Source organism: Aegilops tauschii, chromosome 2 (genome assembly GCF_002575655.3).
Source record: "Aegilops tauschii subsp. strangulata cultivar AL8/78 chromosome 2, Aet v6.0, whole genome shotgun sequence".
In the NCBI taxonomy this organism is placed as follows: Eukaryota; Viridiplantae; Streptophyta; class Magnoliopsida; order Poales; family Poaceae; genus Aegilops; species Aegilops tauschii.
In genome coordinates this window covers 56,792,798-56,810,522 of record NC_053036.3, presented here as the reverse complement: position 1 = coordinate 56,810,522, position 17,725 = coordinate 56,792,798, and the positions used below count along the sequence as shown (strand labels likewise).

Here is a 17,725-nt window from a genome sequence, read left to right as displayed (position 1 = left end):
GCCGGAGAGGTACCCACTATCTATCTTAGGGTTCAGGATGGGGGCGATGGTCGCCGACGGTGGCGGGGCGTTGGCGGGGCGGTGGCGTGGGGATCGCCAGAGAAAAAACTCGGCACGGGGGGCCTAGAGGGATGGCCGGGGCGGCGCACCGCCGGCCGCGGGCGGCGGGGGCTGCTGTTTGGCCGGTGGTGGCTGGCGGCTCAGGGGGGTGGAGGTTGAAGATGAACCGCAGGCCCTTGATTTCATATCCAACGGCTGCAAAATCGACTGACCAGAGATGAAAAAGTCAGTCGACTGACATGTAGCCTCACCTTGCTAGTGCGTTCAGTTTCGACAGCAAAATTCAGTTTCGACAACAAAATTCAGTTTCGACAGTTAAGTTCAGTTTCGACAGTTAAATTCAGTTTCGACAGTTAAGTTCAGAGATGAGCGGCTGATGTATTTTACATCTAGCACTTTGTGGTTGTGTATTTTACGTCATGTATTGGAGATGCTATTAGAATTCCACTCAGGTTAACGCTGTTCGTTGTCTCTCTTGTCCTGCTTCAGCCTCGGCGTCGTACAACTCACCGGAGCTGCTCCAACGACGAAACCCTCCATCATAGCGGAGCAGTACCTCGGGCTCCATCTCCAGACGCCTAAGATCTTCTTCCCCTCCTCCGACAGCCAAGTCAGCCGCAGCATCCTCACCGGCCAACCCAATCACACTGAGATCGACATGGCTTCGCCAAAGAGGTTGTACACTTGTTGCATCTCTTTTTTACTCTACATGTTATATATATTGTCCACTGAGCACTCATAGTAACGGGAAATACGATTATTTTATCCTACTATATGACAAGCAGTGAGGTACCAGGCAACTTCGCTATCCGTGATGGACTCTCTTGAACGCCATCATTATTTATCTCTGCGCGTTTGAGCTATGCATTTGTCGATGGGCCTGGGAGTTGAGCTAGTATGGCAGTGGCCTGGGTCCAAAGTAATAGAAGTAGCACAAAAACATTTTTTTAGTGTAGGATTTTCCTTGCTCAAGCCTGCCTACTAGAATCGCCAGTGCTTGAAAGGAAAAGTGAATGAAAAACATCGGAATTGGAAAGTTTCCTATGGTACTACTTTTCATGAATTTGGTGCAAAGGAATGGAGCAAAGGAAAACTGTAGGATTTGCTCCTTTAGTGTCTCCTTGAAAGAAAAACCATAGGAATTCTAATTTCCACTTCTCCTCCTTTTCATATTCCTATTCATCAAGCACAAGACTAAGAGATAGTAGCATAATAGCATTATAACCGTACATTTTCTTGTGGTTTGACTTAATCTCACCATGCTTTTTTGCATCCTGTGATCTTCCAATTGTTGTGAATCAAACACCCAGATTGGCAGAAATCCTGTGTTTTTAAATTCTCTGTTTTGCACGTGCATTCCTATCCTATTCCTGTCTATTTCCTATCCCTGCATTGTTAGAATCCTCAAATTCAAACAAGCCCTTACTCAATTACTTCTGTTACAGATATGTGTCAAAGAAAACCTTGTGTGGTTTGTCCTGCTCCTGCGGCACTGTGTTCCACCCTAGCTCAGCTGCTCCAACGACGGAAGGGTTCACCACAGCAGGGATCCACTCTCCAGACTGTCTTTCGCCGCCTCAGATCTTCTTCCTCGCCGCCGGCAGCCACGGCAACTGCATTACCATCATCAACTGAGCAGATGACCTTGAGGACTACACGGGTCCGCAAGAGAGGTCGCACTCTTCCGTGTCTGCTTACGTTATGCGTCGCTTAATATGATGACATGCTACATTATCGTCGTGTTCACCTATTAGACTCCGAGTCAGGTCCAAACTAATGCTGAAACTTGAGTTTTTAAATGGTTGTGGGGTACATATTGGGGCAGCAATCAGTACAATCTGTCTACTATCTGGTTAATCTCCGGTGTCTACTATGAGTTTCATGTTGGGTGCAAACAAACATTAAAGGAGCCATTATCTGTATTTTTTAACTAAAGCTATTATCTGCCTGCTATCATTGGTTTTGGGTCTATCCACAGTTTGCTACCATCACTCTGGATTTGTGCATGCACTCCTTACATAATCTCACTATGTTTTATTCCTATGCATGCCAGTTATTGTACACAATGGAACTGATCATGTAGAGCAAAAGAGACGAGCCTTGCGTGGCAATAAAATTTCATGCAGACGTCATTCCATGGTGGGCGCAAAGGCAGCCCCCCTCCACCCATTTTGGATCGTAATCAAGAGGAAGATAACTGTTCTGAGGGGGATTCAGAAGGAGAAGACCACTCCTATTTACCCCATGAGGTCTTCGCTCTAACTTGGCATGCTGATGTTGGTAATATCATGCATATGGTGCCTTGCATTGCTTACTGTATACATTAAAGATGTCATCTGCTTAGTTTAGACATGCTTTGTGTCAATGCCACCTGTTTAGTTTCTTTATCATATATGTGAATCATGCAATGCCATCTTGTTTAGCCAGGCATCATATATGTGAATTTTGCAATGCCACCCTGGTTAGCCAGTCATCTTATATGTGAATTATATCATGCCATCATTTATTTATTACGTGTTAAATTGGTCAACAATTTTAGTACATTCAATTACTCTTCCTGTGCATCAGCCATTCGACACGGTCATGGAAAAATCTGGAGTGGAAACAAGGTCTTCAGAGCAGACAATGCTATCTGACGAAGCGCATGTCTTGCTGGTTACCGATAGCTCCTCAGAGGAGGATTCAGAGACAGATGACCAGTCATATTCCCCCCCCCCCCGAGGTGCATGCCTAACTTGGCAGGGTTATGTTGCTCATATCGTGCATATGGTATCTTGCATTGCTATGTCATTTGCTTAGTTTAGACATGCTTTGTGTGAATGCCACCTGTTTAGTGTCTAATTACCATATATGTGAATTATGCAATGCCATCTTGTTGCAAGACATTATATATGTGAATTATGCAATGTTATCTTGTTGCAAGGCATTATGTATGTGAATTATGCAATGCCATGCTGTTTAGGCAAGCGTCATATATGTGAATTATATCATGCCGTCCTTTTTTTGTATTTCTCATTGCTTTTGTCGACAATGTTTGTATATTCAACTGCTCTTCCTGTGCATCAGCCATTTGAATTGGTGATGGAGAAATCTGGAGTGAAAACAAGGTCTTCAGAGCAGACAATGCTACCTGCTGAAGCAGATATCTTGCTGGTTACAGATAGCTCTTCAGAGGAGGATTCAGAGGCAGATGACCAGTCCTATTATCCCCCTGAGGTGTATGGTCAAACTTGGCAGGGTTATATTACTCATATAATGCATATGTTGTATTGCAATGCTTAGTTTTTACATCATATACACAATATGGAATGCCATCTCCTTAGTTGACACATCATATATGCGATTGCCCTCTGCTCACTTCCTTAGTATATAAATCATATATTTGAATTATTTCATGCCATGATGTTTACATAGACAGCATGTATCTGAATTATGGCATGCCAACCCATTATCTAAAGACATAATATAGTTATATCATCTCATCCTGTTTACATAGTCATCATATTTTAAATTATGTCATTCTATCCGTGAATTATATCATGCCATCATGTTTCCATCGACGACATGTTTGTGATTTATGGCATGCCAACCACTTTAATAGACACATCGTATAGTTATATCATGTCATCCTGTTTACATGGTCATCATATTTTGAAGTATGTCATTCTATCTTGTTTAGTTAGCCATCATACATGTGAAATTGTGTCATGCTATCCTGTTTAATTAGCCATCATATATGTGAAATTATGTCATGTTATTCTGTTTGCTTAGACAACATAAATGTGAATTATTTCATGCCCTGTTTTCTTCCCTACTATCCATTGCACCTGTCTATCTTACAATCTGTACATTCAATTACTTTTCTTGTTTATCAGCCATTTCAATTGGAGGGAGTGATGGCAGTATCTGTGGGAGTAAAAACACAGTCTTCAGAAAAGATCGTGCTACCTGTCGATGCAGATAGAACCACGGTTGTACTTGCCCAAGAACCAGCCCCACCACACATAACCCACACTCATGCAGATTGTACCCCTACCCAGTTGGACAGAGAACCAACTACACCCCTTCTAACCCCAACCCCAGCAGATAGACACCCAATTCCCGTTGACACAACACCGTCTCCACCACAGAGCACCCAAACACGAGCAGTTAGTAAGGCAACTGCAGTGCCCAAATCACTAGGACCACCACTCCGAACCCGAAGTCAACGCTTAAAGCAGAAGAATTGTTCTCAGGTTAGGTTTCGTAGCTATGGTTCATACTACTTTGCTCTTGCATCACTGTATTTACTGATACCAACTAATTTCAAATTTGAAGGATGCAATTGAAACTCCAATGGCGCAACAGGTATGTTTTAAACCTGTTTCTTCAACGTGTTTGGCTGTTTGCTGTTGTAACTTGCTCTATGTTGATTTCAGTTTCAATTGAATAAACAGTTATGTTCTCATGCCATGCACATTACAAGTGTTGTTACTGCTGTGTAGTTTCCCACACTTATATTCTGTCTATGCTGCTTTGTCTTAAATAGATATGATTCGAACTATATCTATCTTGATTTGGCAACATAAACTAGAATGATATAGACCATACAGTGACCATACTACATAGATATATGTTTGTTTCATGCTGTTATCCTGTCCACCTTACTACTGAACTGGTTTACCAAAATGAGTTTTATATACTACATTGTAAACCTGAGATGTGTTTGTTTGTTTCTCTTTTAGAACGCGGATAAAATATTGGAGAAGAGTACCCTGTTATGCAATGGTAAAGGAAGTAATGCAGATAAGGTTCAAGATAGTGAGACATCCCTGTTGGTCTCCAAGAAAGCTGATAAAAACTATATTGAAGACACTGAGACAACCCCAAAGTCCTGTCTTGATGTAGTGTTTGAGTTACTGGCTACCAGTGCTGGCACCAGCTCTTCGAACTCGTTGCCTGAATCAGTTCGGCTTCTTGAGTCTCAACTTCAAGTTGAAAGACATCGATCAGATGTTATGCGACAGGAAGCCGAAGGACTGAGGAAGTCCCTGCATAATTCAGATGCATACTTTCTGGTGCAACAGCAAGCGCTGGAGGACTTAAGCGCCAAACAAGAGAAAGTTAATAAGCTTGCTAAGCATCTTGCCAGCATTATGGGTACCCAGGATATTGTTTCTTGAGCTCTTCTGAAGTGGTTTCAGTTCTGGACTTGTTTTTGCTGCGGCGTTTATATGCTGATGTGTTCCCTATATTTGCACTGGTGGCGAACTTTGATGCCCAGTGGATGTAATATGTGTAATAGCCGTGATAGCCTAGTGTAAGTTGCTTGCTTATTTATTTCCTTGTTGTCTTGTTTATTTGTTTGCTTGTAGTCAGTGCAGTTCTTTTTCTGCGGTTTGCTAGTGGCTGCAATAACCTATTTTTTAAAACTAGGCCACAATAACCATGGGCTAATATTTACTGTAGTGACACTGGGCCTCCTACGGGCCGTAGAAACAGTGGGCCTTTTACGGGCCGTATCAACAATGGGCCTTCTACGGGTCGTAGAAACAGTGGGCCTTCTTCGGGCCGTAGAAACAATGGGCCTTCTACGGGCCGTATCATCAATGGGCCTTATATGGGCCGTATGATCGATTGGCCAAACATGGGCCAAACAGACCGCATTCTGGCCGTAAACAGGCTAGAGTTGGAATCGTCCGTTCATGGGCCGACCATAACGGGCCATCGTTAATAGGCCGTATTTGAGACGCTATGAAAACGGCCCAACGTATTAACGGACCACAAACGGGCCGACTGTAACCACGGGCTGAATTTGGCCCACAAGCAGAAAATGACAGTAACGGGCCGTAAGTAAACAAATGCTGGAAAATAGCCCAAGAATAAATGGGCTCTGAGAAGGCCGAAAGATAACATGGGCTGGAAATGGCCCAACGGAATAACGGGCCGGTAATGGGTATAAAGTGATACCCTGTTCTTTACGGGCCAGTTTCACCACGGGCTGTTAATGGGTGTAAAGTGATACACTGTTCATTACGGGCCATTTCACCACAGGCCATTAATAGGCCAAGAGTTACATAGGGCCTCATATGGGCCGAAAGACGTCCTGGGCCATACATGGGCCAGAAGTGAAACGGGCTGGAATCATATTGGATGACCCAGATGACGCTACTGGGCCTAATTCGAATAGGGCGTAACGGGCCTTGGGTTAGCGGGCTGTAAATGGGCTATATGCGAACTGGCCGTTAACAGGCTTTCCATGGGCCGGCCCGCCACCTTTTGACCAAGTCAAACGGGCCGGCCTTTTCACAAGAATGGGCCTCTGTTGGGCCGTGCCACATGTCGACGTATCATAGGTGCCTTCTGTCCAATGAGTGGATGACATCTGTCCCAGCGATGAGCCGACACATGTTTCCTCCAGCCAATGATGATTTTACACGTGGAAAATCCCCATTGGTCGGGGCTGTTAACGGGTTATCGGATCCAAAACCCGACCCGATAGCTTAACGACGTCCCGTTATGGTGGATGCCACGTGTCGGTCACCCTTGACGAAAGCACTTCTGTGACGCGCGATTTATCGTCATGGAAGTGGACACTTCCGTGATGATAATTTTGGTAATGTCATGGAACACTTCTACGACAGCACAGGTATGACTATCTTGATTCTGTCATAAATTTGTCATGGATGTACATGCATGACAAAAAACGTGACCTACTGTGACAAACACGTATCATCACGGAAGTGTCTCTTTTTTTGTAGTGTAGTTTTTATTTACGCGCTCTTTATTATCTTGCAAACCTATCCAAAAACACCTAAAAAGTACTTCTAGTTTCATACTTGTTTTAGGTAAAGCGAACGTTAAGCGTGCGTAGAGTTGTATCGGTGGTCGATAGAACTTGAGGGAATATTTGTTCTACCTTTAGCTCCTCGTTGGGTTCGACACTCTTACTTATCGAAAGAGGCTACAATTGATCCCCTATACTTGTGGGTTATCACCCGTCCTCGGACGCTCCCACCCGGCGGCCTCGGGGAGCCCTTGCGCTTTCCTCGCCGCGCCCGCCTCCTTCGGCGGGCCCTTCGGGTTTCTCGGCGGGGCCTCTCTCGCCGGCTCAGGAGGAGCCGGCCTCGCCTCGGCAGGCGTCAGCACCAGCATCTGCTGGCCTCGCCTCGTCGGCTGGGTCATCGGCCGTGACTCCGCCCATGCAAGTTGCGTCCTCCCCGCCACCTGCGGCCTCGGCCGCGGCCCTGTCGCCGTCGCCATTGCTGAGGAGCCGGCCTCGCCTCGGCAGGCGTCAGCACCAGCATCTGCTGGCCTCGCCTCGTCGGCTGGGTCATCGGCCGTGACTCCGCCCATGCAAGTTGCGGCCTCGCCCGCCGAGGCGTCCTCCCCGCCACCTGCGGCCTCAGCCGCGGCTCTGTCGCCGTTCCTGGTGCTGCCACCCGCCGCCTCGCCCGTGGCTTCGTCGCCGTCACTCGCGACCTTCTCGTCGCCTTCGTCGTCCGCGGCTTCGGCTGCGGTCACGCCGTCGTCATCGGCAGTCTCGTCTCCGGCCTCGACCGCCTCTGCTGTCACTGCGGCCCCGCCTTCACCCGAGGCTGCGTCTCCTCCTCGATGTCGGGCTCGGCCCCTGCCTCCGCCGCCTCATCATTCTATGGTGACACACGCCAAGGACGGGATCCGGCAACCGAACCCTCGTTATCATAATCTCAGTGTCACGGTCATCTCTCCCGTACCGCGCTTGGTGCGCTCTGCGTTGAGTGATCTGCATTGGCTCGCAGCCATGCGCTCTGAGTATGATGCCCTCGTCGCCAACCGGACTTGGACGTTGGTCCCTCGTCCTCCTGGAGCTAACATCATCACCGGCAAGTGGGTATTTCGGCATAAGTTTCTTCCGGATGGCTCTTTGGACAGGTACAAGGCCCGTTGGGTTGTTCGCGGCTTTGCACAACGTGTCGGCGTTGATTTCTCGGAGACCTTCTCTCCGGTTGTCAAACCCGCCACGATTCGTGTTGTTCTTCAGCTCGCTGCATCTCATCATTGGCCTGTTCATCAGCTCGACATCAACAATGCCTTTCTTCATGGTCATCTCCAGGAGTGTGTTCTCTGTCAGCAGCCTACTGGTTTTGTTGATCCCACTCGGCCTGATGATGTCTGCTTGCTCTCACGGTCTCTAAATGGTCTGAAACAGGCGCCTCGTGCTTGGTATCAACGCATTGCAGCATTCCTCACTGCTCTTGGGTTTCACAGCACCACCTCGGACACGTCGCTATTTGTGCTTCACCGAGCTGATCATGTCACCATGCTTCTCTTGTATGTTGACGATATTGTCATCACCGCCTCTTGCGCGGATCTACTTCGCGACATCATCGGTCGTCTTGGTTCTGAGTTTCGGCTGAAGGACTTGGGCGCATTGCACTTCTTCCTCGGCATTAATGTGCGACGTGATGCCTCCGGATTCTTTCTTCATCAAGGACAGTATGCTCTTGATCTCCTGGACTGCAAGCCTGCTGCCACTCCTGTCGAGGCCAAGCCGAAGCTTTCTGCTACTGCTGGGCAACCTGCCACTGATGCCGCTCTCTACCGCAGTATTGTTGGTGCTCTTCAGTACCTCACGCTCACCAGACCCGACATTCAGTTTGCGGTGCAGCAAGTTTGCTTGCATATGCACTCGCCCCGTGATGTTCACTGGTCTCTGGTCAAGCGCATTCTTCGGTATATTCGTGGCACACCGACCTTCGGACTTCGTCTTCGCGCCTCCGCCTCCACCAAGCTCCTTGCTTACACTGATGCGGATTGGGCCGGTTGTCCTGACACTCGACGCTCCACGTCCGGATATTGTGTCTTCTTCGGTGATTCTCTCATCTCTTGGTCCTCAAAGCGGCAGCCCACCATCTCCCGCTCGAGTGCCGAGGCCGAGTATCGTGTCGTCGCCAATGTTGTTGCCGAGACATGTTGGTTCCGTCAGCTACTTGGTGAACTTCGGGTTCCAATCCCGAAAGCTACGGTGGTTTTTTGTGATAATGTTTCGGCCACCTATCTCGCGGTCAACTGATAACCCACAAGTACAGGGGATCAATTGTAGCCTCTTTCGATAAGTAAGAGTGTCGAACCCAACGAGGAGCTAAAGGTAGAACAAATATTCCCTCAAGTTCTATCGACCACCGATACAACTCTACGCACACTTAACGTTCGCTTTACCTAGAACAAGTATGAAACTAGAAGTACTTTGTAGGTGTTTTGGATAGGTTTGCAAGAATATAAAGAGCGCGTAAATAAAAAGTAGGGGCTGTTTAGATAAAGACACAACTAAATTAGTTTTAGTAAAGAGCTTTTTGTCACGAGAAAGTTATTTGTCCCTAGGCAATCGATAACTAGACCGGTAATCATTATTGCAATTTTATTTGAGGGAGAGGCATAAGCTAACATACTTTCTCTACTTGGATCATATGCACTTATGATTGAAACTCTAGCAAGCATCCGCAACTACTAAAGATCATTAAGGTAAAACCCAACAATAGCATTAAAGTATCAAGTCCTCTTTATCCCATACGCAACAACCCCCTTACTCGGGTTTGTGTTTCAGTCACTCACGCAACCCACTATAAGAGAATCATGAACGTATTGCAACACCCTACAGCGGGAATCTCTCACGCTTGCGCGACACAGAGAGCACCATAGGACAACACCAATAATAAAACATGCAACTCAAACCAATCACGATCATCAATTAACCCATAGGACAAAACGGATCTACTCAAACATCATAGGATAGCCATACATCATTGGGAAACAATATATAGCGTTGAGCACCATGTTTAAGTAGAGATTACAGTGGGTAAAAGAGGGGTTACACCGCTTCATAGAGGGGGGAAGAGTTGGTGATGACGACGGTGAAGTTGTTGGTGAAGATTGCGGTGATGATGATGGCCCCGGCGGCGTTCTGGCGCCACCGGAAGAGAGGGGGAGAGGGCCCCCCTTCTTCTTCTTCTTCCTTGACCTTCTCCCTAGATGGGAGAAGGGTTTCCCCTCTGGTCCTTGGTCTCCATGGCATGGGAGGGGCGAGAGCCCCTCCGAGATTGGATCTGTCTCTCTGTTTCTGCGTTCTGGTTTCTGCCCTTTCACCGTTTCTTTTATAACCGGAGATCCGTAACTCCAATTGGATTGAAACCTTCGCCCAGCTTTTTCTTCGAAAAATAGCTTTCTTGCGGCCAAAGAAGAGCAGTAACCGCCTTACGGGGTGCCCACAAGGGTCAAGGGCATGCCGGGGGGGGCAGGCGTGCCCCTGCCTCGTGGCCCCCTCGGGCACCGTCTCGCGTTGATTCTTCTTCTCATATTTCACAAATATTCCAAAAATATTCTCCGTCCGTTTTTATCCCGTTTGGACTCCGTTTGATATGGGGTTTCTGCGAAACATAAAACATGCAACAAACGGGAACTGGCACTGGGCACTGGATCAATATGTTAGTCCCAAAAATAGTATAAAAAGTTGCCAAAAGTATATGAAAGTTGAATAATATTGGCATGGAACAATCAAAAATTATAGATACGACGGAGACGTATCACCAACCCAGTGCAGCACAAGCGCACCAAGCATATTGAACTTCATGTTCACTTCGTCCGCAAGAAGGTACAGTTGGGTCAGCTTCGTGTTCTTCATGTACCGACCACCTAGCAGTTTGCCGACATTATGACCAAGGGGCTTCCAACCGCTGCATTCCAGGAGTTCCGTTCCAGTCTTTGCATCGCAGACGCCGACGCTTCGACTGGGGGGGGGGGGGGGGGGAGTGTTGAACGTGACATATCTTGTATTGCTATTCCTATCTTCTCTAGCCTTGTATAGCTGACTTCTAGAGATATGGTAGGATTAGTTTCCTTGTCACGCAAGACATCCTGTGTATATATTGTAACCTACTTCATGAAATACAATGAGTTGCATCCTACACCTTTCCACACTATGCAGTAGTAAGTTTTAGAAATTTGCAACTATAAGTCCCAAATTGCAAAAAATAAGTAAGAAATGTGCAACTATATGCTCTAAAATATATAGACAACCCAATTGTGTATTTTTAAACTCAAAAGTACATTCTAAAACAAACAAAATTGTAGGTTTTAAAATGCACGAATACAAAATTACACGCCAAAACTTTTAGTACAACTTAAGTCTTTCCGGCTGAGATGTTTTGTTTCTTGCCAGTGACGTTGGTGAGATGTTCTGTTTTGGGTGTTGGGTCACGAGTTTATTTATCTGCTGCCCACCCTGAGGGGTTAAGGGCATGGTGAGTATTTTGGGGGTTTTAAAAAGATTTCGTTATAGGGGGTAGGACCCTAGAGAGTGACAATTCCATGGTAAATGAAATTAGGAGCTCTGCTCCTCAATTAAGAAAACTATTTTTTTTATTAAGAACTTTCTTAGTGTTATGCTTGCACTTTAAGAGTAGGCCGCAACGAGTTTACTGAAACGCCGTAAATTTTCAGTCGGTCGTGCACGCCCTTGAGCAAAAGCAAAACCAAAAAAGCACACACACTCACGCCATCACTAGGCACGCACGGAGCATCCACCACGTGTGCAACACCCACCATGGAGATGGGGGAGACGGGAGACCCGGATGGCTCAACTTGCAGGCAGGTCATCGCCAAAATCGTCGGTCAAAAAGATCCAGATGCCCGCCATTATATAATGGCCATCCCACTCGCCGCTCTTTCCACATCTCCTGTTTCCTTCCGCCCCCAACGAAACGTGTTCCTCCTCGCCTCCTCCCCCCTCCTCATCCTCCTCATCCGCCAAGGGAAAACAAGCAGAGCAACCAGAGATGCAGCGATAGATCATACTGTAGATAAGAGGTAAGATCAATTTCACTTTTCGCCTCCTCTTCACGTACACAAATCCAACCAAGATCCCGCTTGTTTTGCCTTTCGGCTTGTCGATTGCGGTCACGGGGCCTCCCGATCCATCAGTTTGGCCATTTGTGGCTCGCAAACTCTGATCCGTGTCCGCGTCCGCCTCCATTTCTTGGATGCTCTGCTCTGCTGCTGCATGGGCGCGTGTTCTTCCCGCTCTAGAGTCCGTGCTCACTTTTGTTCCCTTCTTCGTCGTGTTGCTTGCGCGCAGGTGGCTATATAGACTTCGGTGCTGCGAGCCTTGCTGAGGAGTGAGGGAGGGGTTGCTTGATTGCTTGCTTCGGGGTCGTCGGTGTGCGGGGTGAGCGGTGGAGATGATGGGAGGAGGGGTGGCGATGATGGATCGGCGCATGGCGTTCCCCGCCGACGGCGACGTCGAGAAGGGCTTCGGGTTCTTTGGAGCCGGCTGCTTCGTGGGGGCGGGCGACCTCGCGGACCCCGCGCCGGAGCAGCGGGCGCGGGACAGGTTCCCCGACGAGGAGGAGAGCGAGGAGGAGGAGGACGACGACGACGTGGACGGCATCGAGGAGCTGGAGCGCCGCATGTGGCGCGACCGCATGAGGCTCAAGCGCCTCAAGGAGCTGCAGCAGCGGCAGAGCCAGAGGCCCGACGGCGGCGCGGCGGCGAGCAAGGGGCGGCCGAGGCGGCCGCCGTCGCAGCAGGACCAGCAGGCGCGGCGCAAGAAGATGTCGCGCGCGCAGGACGGGATCCTCAAGTACATGCTCAAGATGATGGAGGCGTGCAGCGCGCAGGGCTTCGTCTACGGCATCGTCCCCGAGAACGGCAAGCCCGTGGGCGGCGCCTCCGACAACCTCCGCGCCTGGTGGAAGGAGAAGGTCCGCTTCGACCGCAACGCCCCCGCGGCCATCGCCAAGCACCGGTCCGACAACGCCGCGCCGCTCTGCGGCGGGGAAGACGGAGCGGGGGCGGCGGCCGGCCCGCGCTCCCTGCACGAGCTGCAGGACACCACGCTCGGCTCCCTGCTCTCGTCGCTCATGCAGCACTGCGACCCGCCGCAGCGCCGGTTCCCGCTCGAGAAGGGCGTGCCGCCGCCGTGGTGGCCGCAGGGACCGTCCGAGGCGTGGTGGCCGGAGGCCGGCGTGCCCGACGACCTCGGCCCGCCGCCGTACAAGAAGCCGCACGACCTCAAGAAGGCGTGGAAGGTCGCCGTGCTCACCGCCGTCATCAAGCACATGTCGCCCGACGTCGACAAGGTCCGCCGCCTCGTGCGGCAGTCCAAGTGCCTGCAGGACAAGATGACCGCCAGGGAGATCGTCACATGGCTCGCCGTGCTCAAGGCGGAGGAGGAGCTCAGCCACAAGCTGCATCCCGGCGCCTGCCTCCCACCGCGGCCCTCCGCCGGCGCGCTGTCGTTCGACGCCAGCTCCGGCGAGTACGATGTCGACTTCTTCGGCGAGGAGGCCGCGAACCAGATCAAGGCGCGCTCCGAGGCAGCCCCGTTCGTCGACCTTACCATGGACGCTTCCTCGAGCAACGAGTTCATGGTCATGCCGCCTGCGCTGATGAAGGAAGAAACAACCACCGACGTCGACTTCACCCACGCCCAGAAGCGGAGCGCCGCCGACGCCGAGCCGGAGCTGATGCTGAACGGAAGCGCCCGCGTCTACACCTGCGAGAACGTGCAGTGCCCGCACGCCGGCCACGCGCTCGGCTTCCTCGACCGCAACGCGCGCAGCGCCCACCAGTACACCTGCAGGTACAACAATCCCGCCGTCGCCGCCGCCCAGAGCAAGCCGCCGTCGTCCTTCTTCCCTGGTGCGCCCTACAGCCCGCAGAGCCAGGCGCTCGGCGGCTTCGACTTCGGCCTGCCCGTGGCCGACCAGAGATGCCTCTCCGGGCTGATGAGCATGTACGAGACCGGCGTGGCCGCGCACAGGGGCGCAACCAACGACGCCGACGCTCCCGGCATGCAGCTCGGCGGCGGCAACGTTCTGGCGCCACGCTCGCTTGCTGGCGCGAACAACGTGATGCAGCAGCAGCAGCAGCAGCAGCAGAGCGCGGCGTTCTTCATGGGCGACGACGCGCCGTTCGGCATGGCGGCGCCGGAGCTGGGCAGGTTCGACCCAGGGTTCGACCTGTCAGCGGCGGACTACGCCGGCGCCATGCAGCAGCCGCAGCCGCAGAAGCACGTTGGACCCAACTGGTTCTACTGAACAACCAAGAAGGAACCACTACTGATTAGCATGTAGCTCTAGGCCATTAGAACTCATAAGGCTTCCATTCTCGATCAGTCCATGGCGTCTTGCAACCTGTAAGGATCGGTCAAATCCAGGCCATGTTGAGAACACTGGAATTTTTTCACAAATCACACCGAAATCAAACTGTTGTTTTCTCTTTCGAAATTCTTCGGATACCTACGTTCATCCACCTTAAAATCTTTCGAAAATCTTTGGATCCAAACCAAAACACCGACGAACTTTCCCGTTCATCTCCTCGCTCGTGAGAGGCGCCTTTTGCTGATCTAGAAGACTCAGCAAAGCGTGGCCTTTCATGGCCGCCATGGGGCGGCTTTACACCCGCTCTCCCTTTCTGCTCCGCTGTTCATTGATGGTGTGCGCGTTGGTGGCGATCCATCATCCGTCACCTCGCTCGGCGAACCCCTCACATGCTCGCCAGGGACACCATGACAGCGACTGGCTACCTGAGGCGGAGGCCAGCGCCGGGAGACGGGGGCACCCGCACCGCACACGGCGACACGCGGTTGAAGACGCTGCTGACTTTGACGGGATCAACACGGCGAAGGAAAGGATGGTTTCTGTGCAATTCGCGGGGATTTCAGTTGAATTCGGTTAAGTTTTTGCAGGATTTTACCGGGATCCAGTTAGACTGTTGGATCTGACGTCGTACAGGCAAACATAAACGGACACCGTCAGATTCAGGGGCCATCATGTAGCTGGAGATGCCTCTGTAGACATTTGATGAGTGGTTTCTAAGCTAAATGGCTAAGCAGACTTAGGCCACCGAATCTGGGCCCTGCCGGCTCCAAATCATTCTCGAGATCCACCTAATCCGACCCTTAAAATAAAGCACCCCTGGTTAGCACGTCTGTTTGAAGATTCAGTTGGTTTCTGATGAAACACATGCCACTAGTGATAGATAAATCAGTAGACACGCCTGTTTGAAGATTCCCGCGACGTGCAAAAGGGAGGAACTAACTACGTCGAGAGAAGCAGTGGATCAGCTCGGCACTGAAGTCCCCGGCTGGACCTGGACCCCGACAGACAGACTGAATAAATTCGCCGCAACGTGGGCGAGGACGATGGATGCCGTGTCAGAGACCAGCGGCGGGCTGCCGGCCGGCTCCACGAACGAAAGCGACGGCGCCCGGTCGTCGACGCGGTACGGCGGTGCGGTGGCCCATCAAGCTACACTGAAGCTGTGAATCACACGTCGCCTGCCTGCGATTGGCGAGGAGGCTGGTGATCATCGACCCCATCGGCATCGCTTCGGCTTCACAGTGCACTCGAGCTGTTCGATCTGGAACTGACTGACGGGCAGGCGGATTGATTCTTGCGCTGTTCCTATCTCGAACATGCCGTGGTACTGTCCAAGCGGCGGCCTGCGATGTGATCGTGAGATGCGCCCACACAAATGGAGAGACAGGCTACACGACATCTTGGTTCTGTTCTTCGTGATAAGATGAGAACATATTTTCGCATCTCGTGGTAGAATGAAAACGGGCAGTGACAATAATCGGTGCCCAGTCGAAAGGATACACTCGCCAGCCAAGCCATGGAACCCACCATGAGCGATCTCCCGCCGAGCGTGATCTGGTGGCTACGACTTAACACAACTGAGCGATGGCAGAGCTCTTTTTTTTACGGTCAATATTTGATGTTTTGTATAGTAAGTGTAATTCATAGTTCTGTACCAAAGGAAAAAAGATCCAACCATCTCTCACACTTGCATCGGAACTATACTACGCAACATGGCTAACATGTGTGGACCAAATGTCCACACATCACCCCGTGTTGCTGTCCTTCTTAATGAAATTCATAAAAAAAAACACTTTGATTTTGCTCTCGTGACCTTTATTCAGCGTGAATTCTACAAATGAGCAGCTTCCGTTATGTGCAATTTCCGCGGCTGCTCAAACCTAATTTCCATCGAGTTCACGGTTCACAACATCTTTTTTCCAAAATCTACATGAGCCAAAGCCTGGAGTAGCCAAAGGTAGCGACCAAGATCGAGGGATAACACACTCTTTGCAAAATTATGTGCCTCATGATTTGATGCCTTCCCTTATGTATGAATCCAACTGAAGCAAACACTCTTTGATCTCCAACAAAACCGAGCTATACGTGCACTTAACTTCCTATTCTTGACCACCGTAACAGCATCACATGCAATTATAATACTCCCTCCGTAAACTAATGTAAGAGCGTTTTTCTTTTTGACAAAAGAGAGCATTCTCTCCGATTTTCATTAAAAGAAATCAATGTAAGAGCGTTTAGAATACTAAAATGGTGATCTAAACGCTCTTATATTAATTTACAGAGGGAGTACTATTCTTTTGGGTTCCTGTTAAAATTTGCATTGCAATAGCTGAAACTATTTGGTTGTTTGCCGTCTGGAGATGGAGATTTCTGTTCCCCTTAGTGGTGTAAACTCAGCGTTTGTTCTCGTTGCTGATTTCTATAAATGAAATCTGAGGGGGGGAGGGGGGGGCTCTTTCGCTCAAAAAAACTATTATGTAAGTTTAGAAAAAAAAAATTGAGGCAGTTAAGATCCTCTGCTAGAACCTGTACAGCCTGTTTGGTAAACACTTAGGCAGGGGAATGGGAGTTTGCACAAGGATGTTTATGAAGGGATTAGTCATGGGAAGTAGATTTTTACTCCCATTCCCTTGTTTGGTATATGATGGGAATTAGCGTGGGATAAAACTCTGCTCACGAATTAACAGGGTACCCCCTGGGAAGAAATAGGTGGGAATTGGCTTCCTCAACTCCCATTCCCCTTCCTACTTAAACTCCCATTCCCTCTAATCAAACAGTGGACTTTTAATCTCCTCACCCCTCAACTCCCATTCCCCATCTCAAATTCCCCCGAACCAAACACGCTGGTAGAGAATGATTTGGTGCATCGATAATTGATTGATCGTGCACTGGGCACATATATATAGGTACAAGGGGTGCGACCGGTATCTTGTCTCCTAAGATACACGTACATATAGAGGGAAACAGATACTACAGGTACTGCATATAGAACCCAGACCTACGTACATGTACACATGTTCAACACACCCCCCCCCCCCCCCCGCAGTCGAAGCGTCGCCGGTGACGCAAAGACTGGACCGAAAGCCCTCGAAAGTCAAGGTGGGTAGTCCCTTCGTCATCACATTGGCGAACTGCTGATCGGTGGGCACATGTAGAACACGAACACGACCAAGTGCGACGTGCTCCCGGACGAAGTGGATGTCGAGCTCGATGTGCTTCGTCCGTCGGTGATGGACAGGGTTGGCAGCGAGGTACACCGCGGAGCGTTATCACAGTAGACGAGCGTCGCCTTGGTGACCTCACATAGCAACTCCTGGAGTAGCTGTCGTAGCCAGGAACACTCCGCGACGGCGTTGGCCACGGCCCGATACTCGGCCTCGGCGCTCGATCGTGAGACCGTGGGTTGTCGTTTAGACGACCACGAAATCAGAGAGGGCCCGAGGTAGACGCAGTAGCCGGAAGTGGAGCATCGAGTGTCGGGACACCCAGCCCAGTCGGCGTCGGAGTAGGCGACAAGGCTGGTGTCTGGCGAGGCCGTCAGGGTGAGA

General features: G+C 50.1%; 1 protein-coding gene across 1 annotated transcript; it reads left to right on the top strand.

Moving 5' to 3' along the window:
* The first annotated feature begins 11,704 nt into the window (after positions 1-11,704).
* On the top strand, positions 11,705-14,266 carry LOC109739260 (protein ETHYLENE-INSENSITIVE 3-like 2). The gene is made up of 2 exons (XM_020298348.3): positions 11,705-11,883; positions 12,152-14,266. The coding sequence occupies exon 2, from the start codon at positions 12,255-12,257 to the stop codon at positions 14,112-14,114; it is 1,860 nt and encodes a 619-aa protein (XP_020153937.1). The 5' UTR covers positions 11,705-11,883; positions 12,152-12,254; the 3' UTR covers positions 14,115-14,266.
* The last annotated feature ends 3,459 nt before the right edge of the window (positions 14,267-17,725 follow it).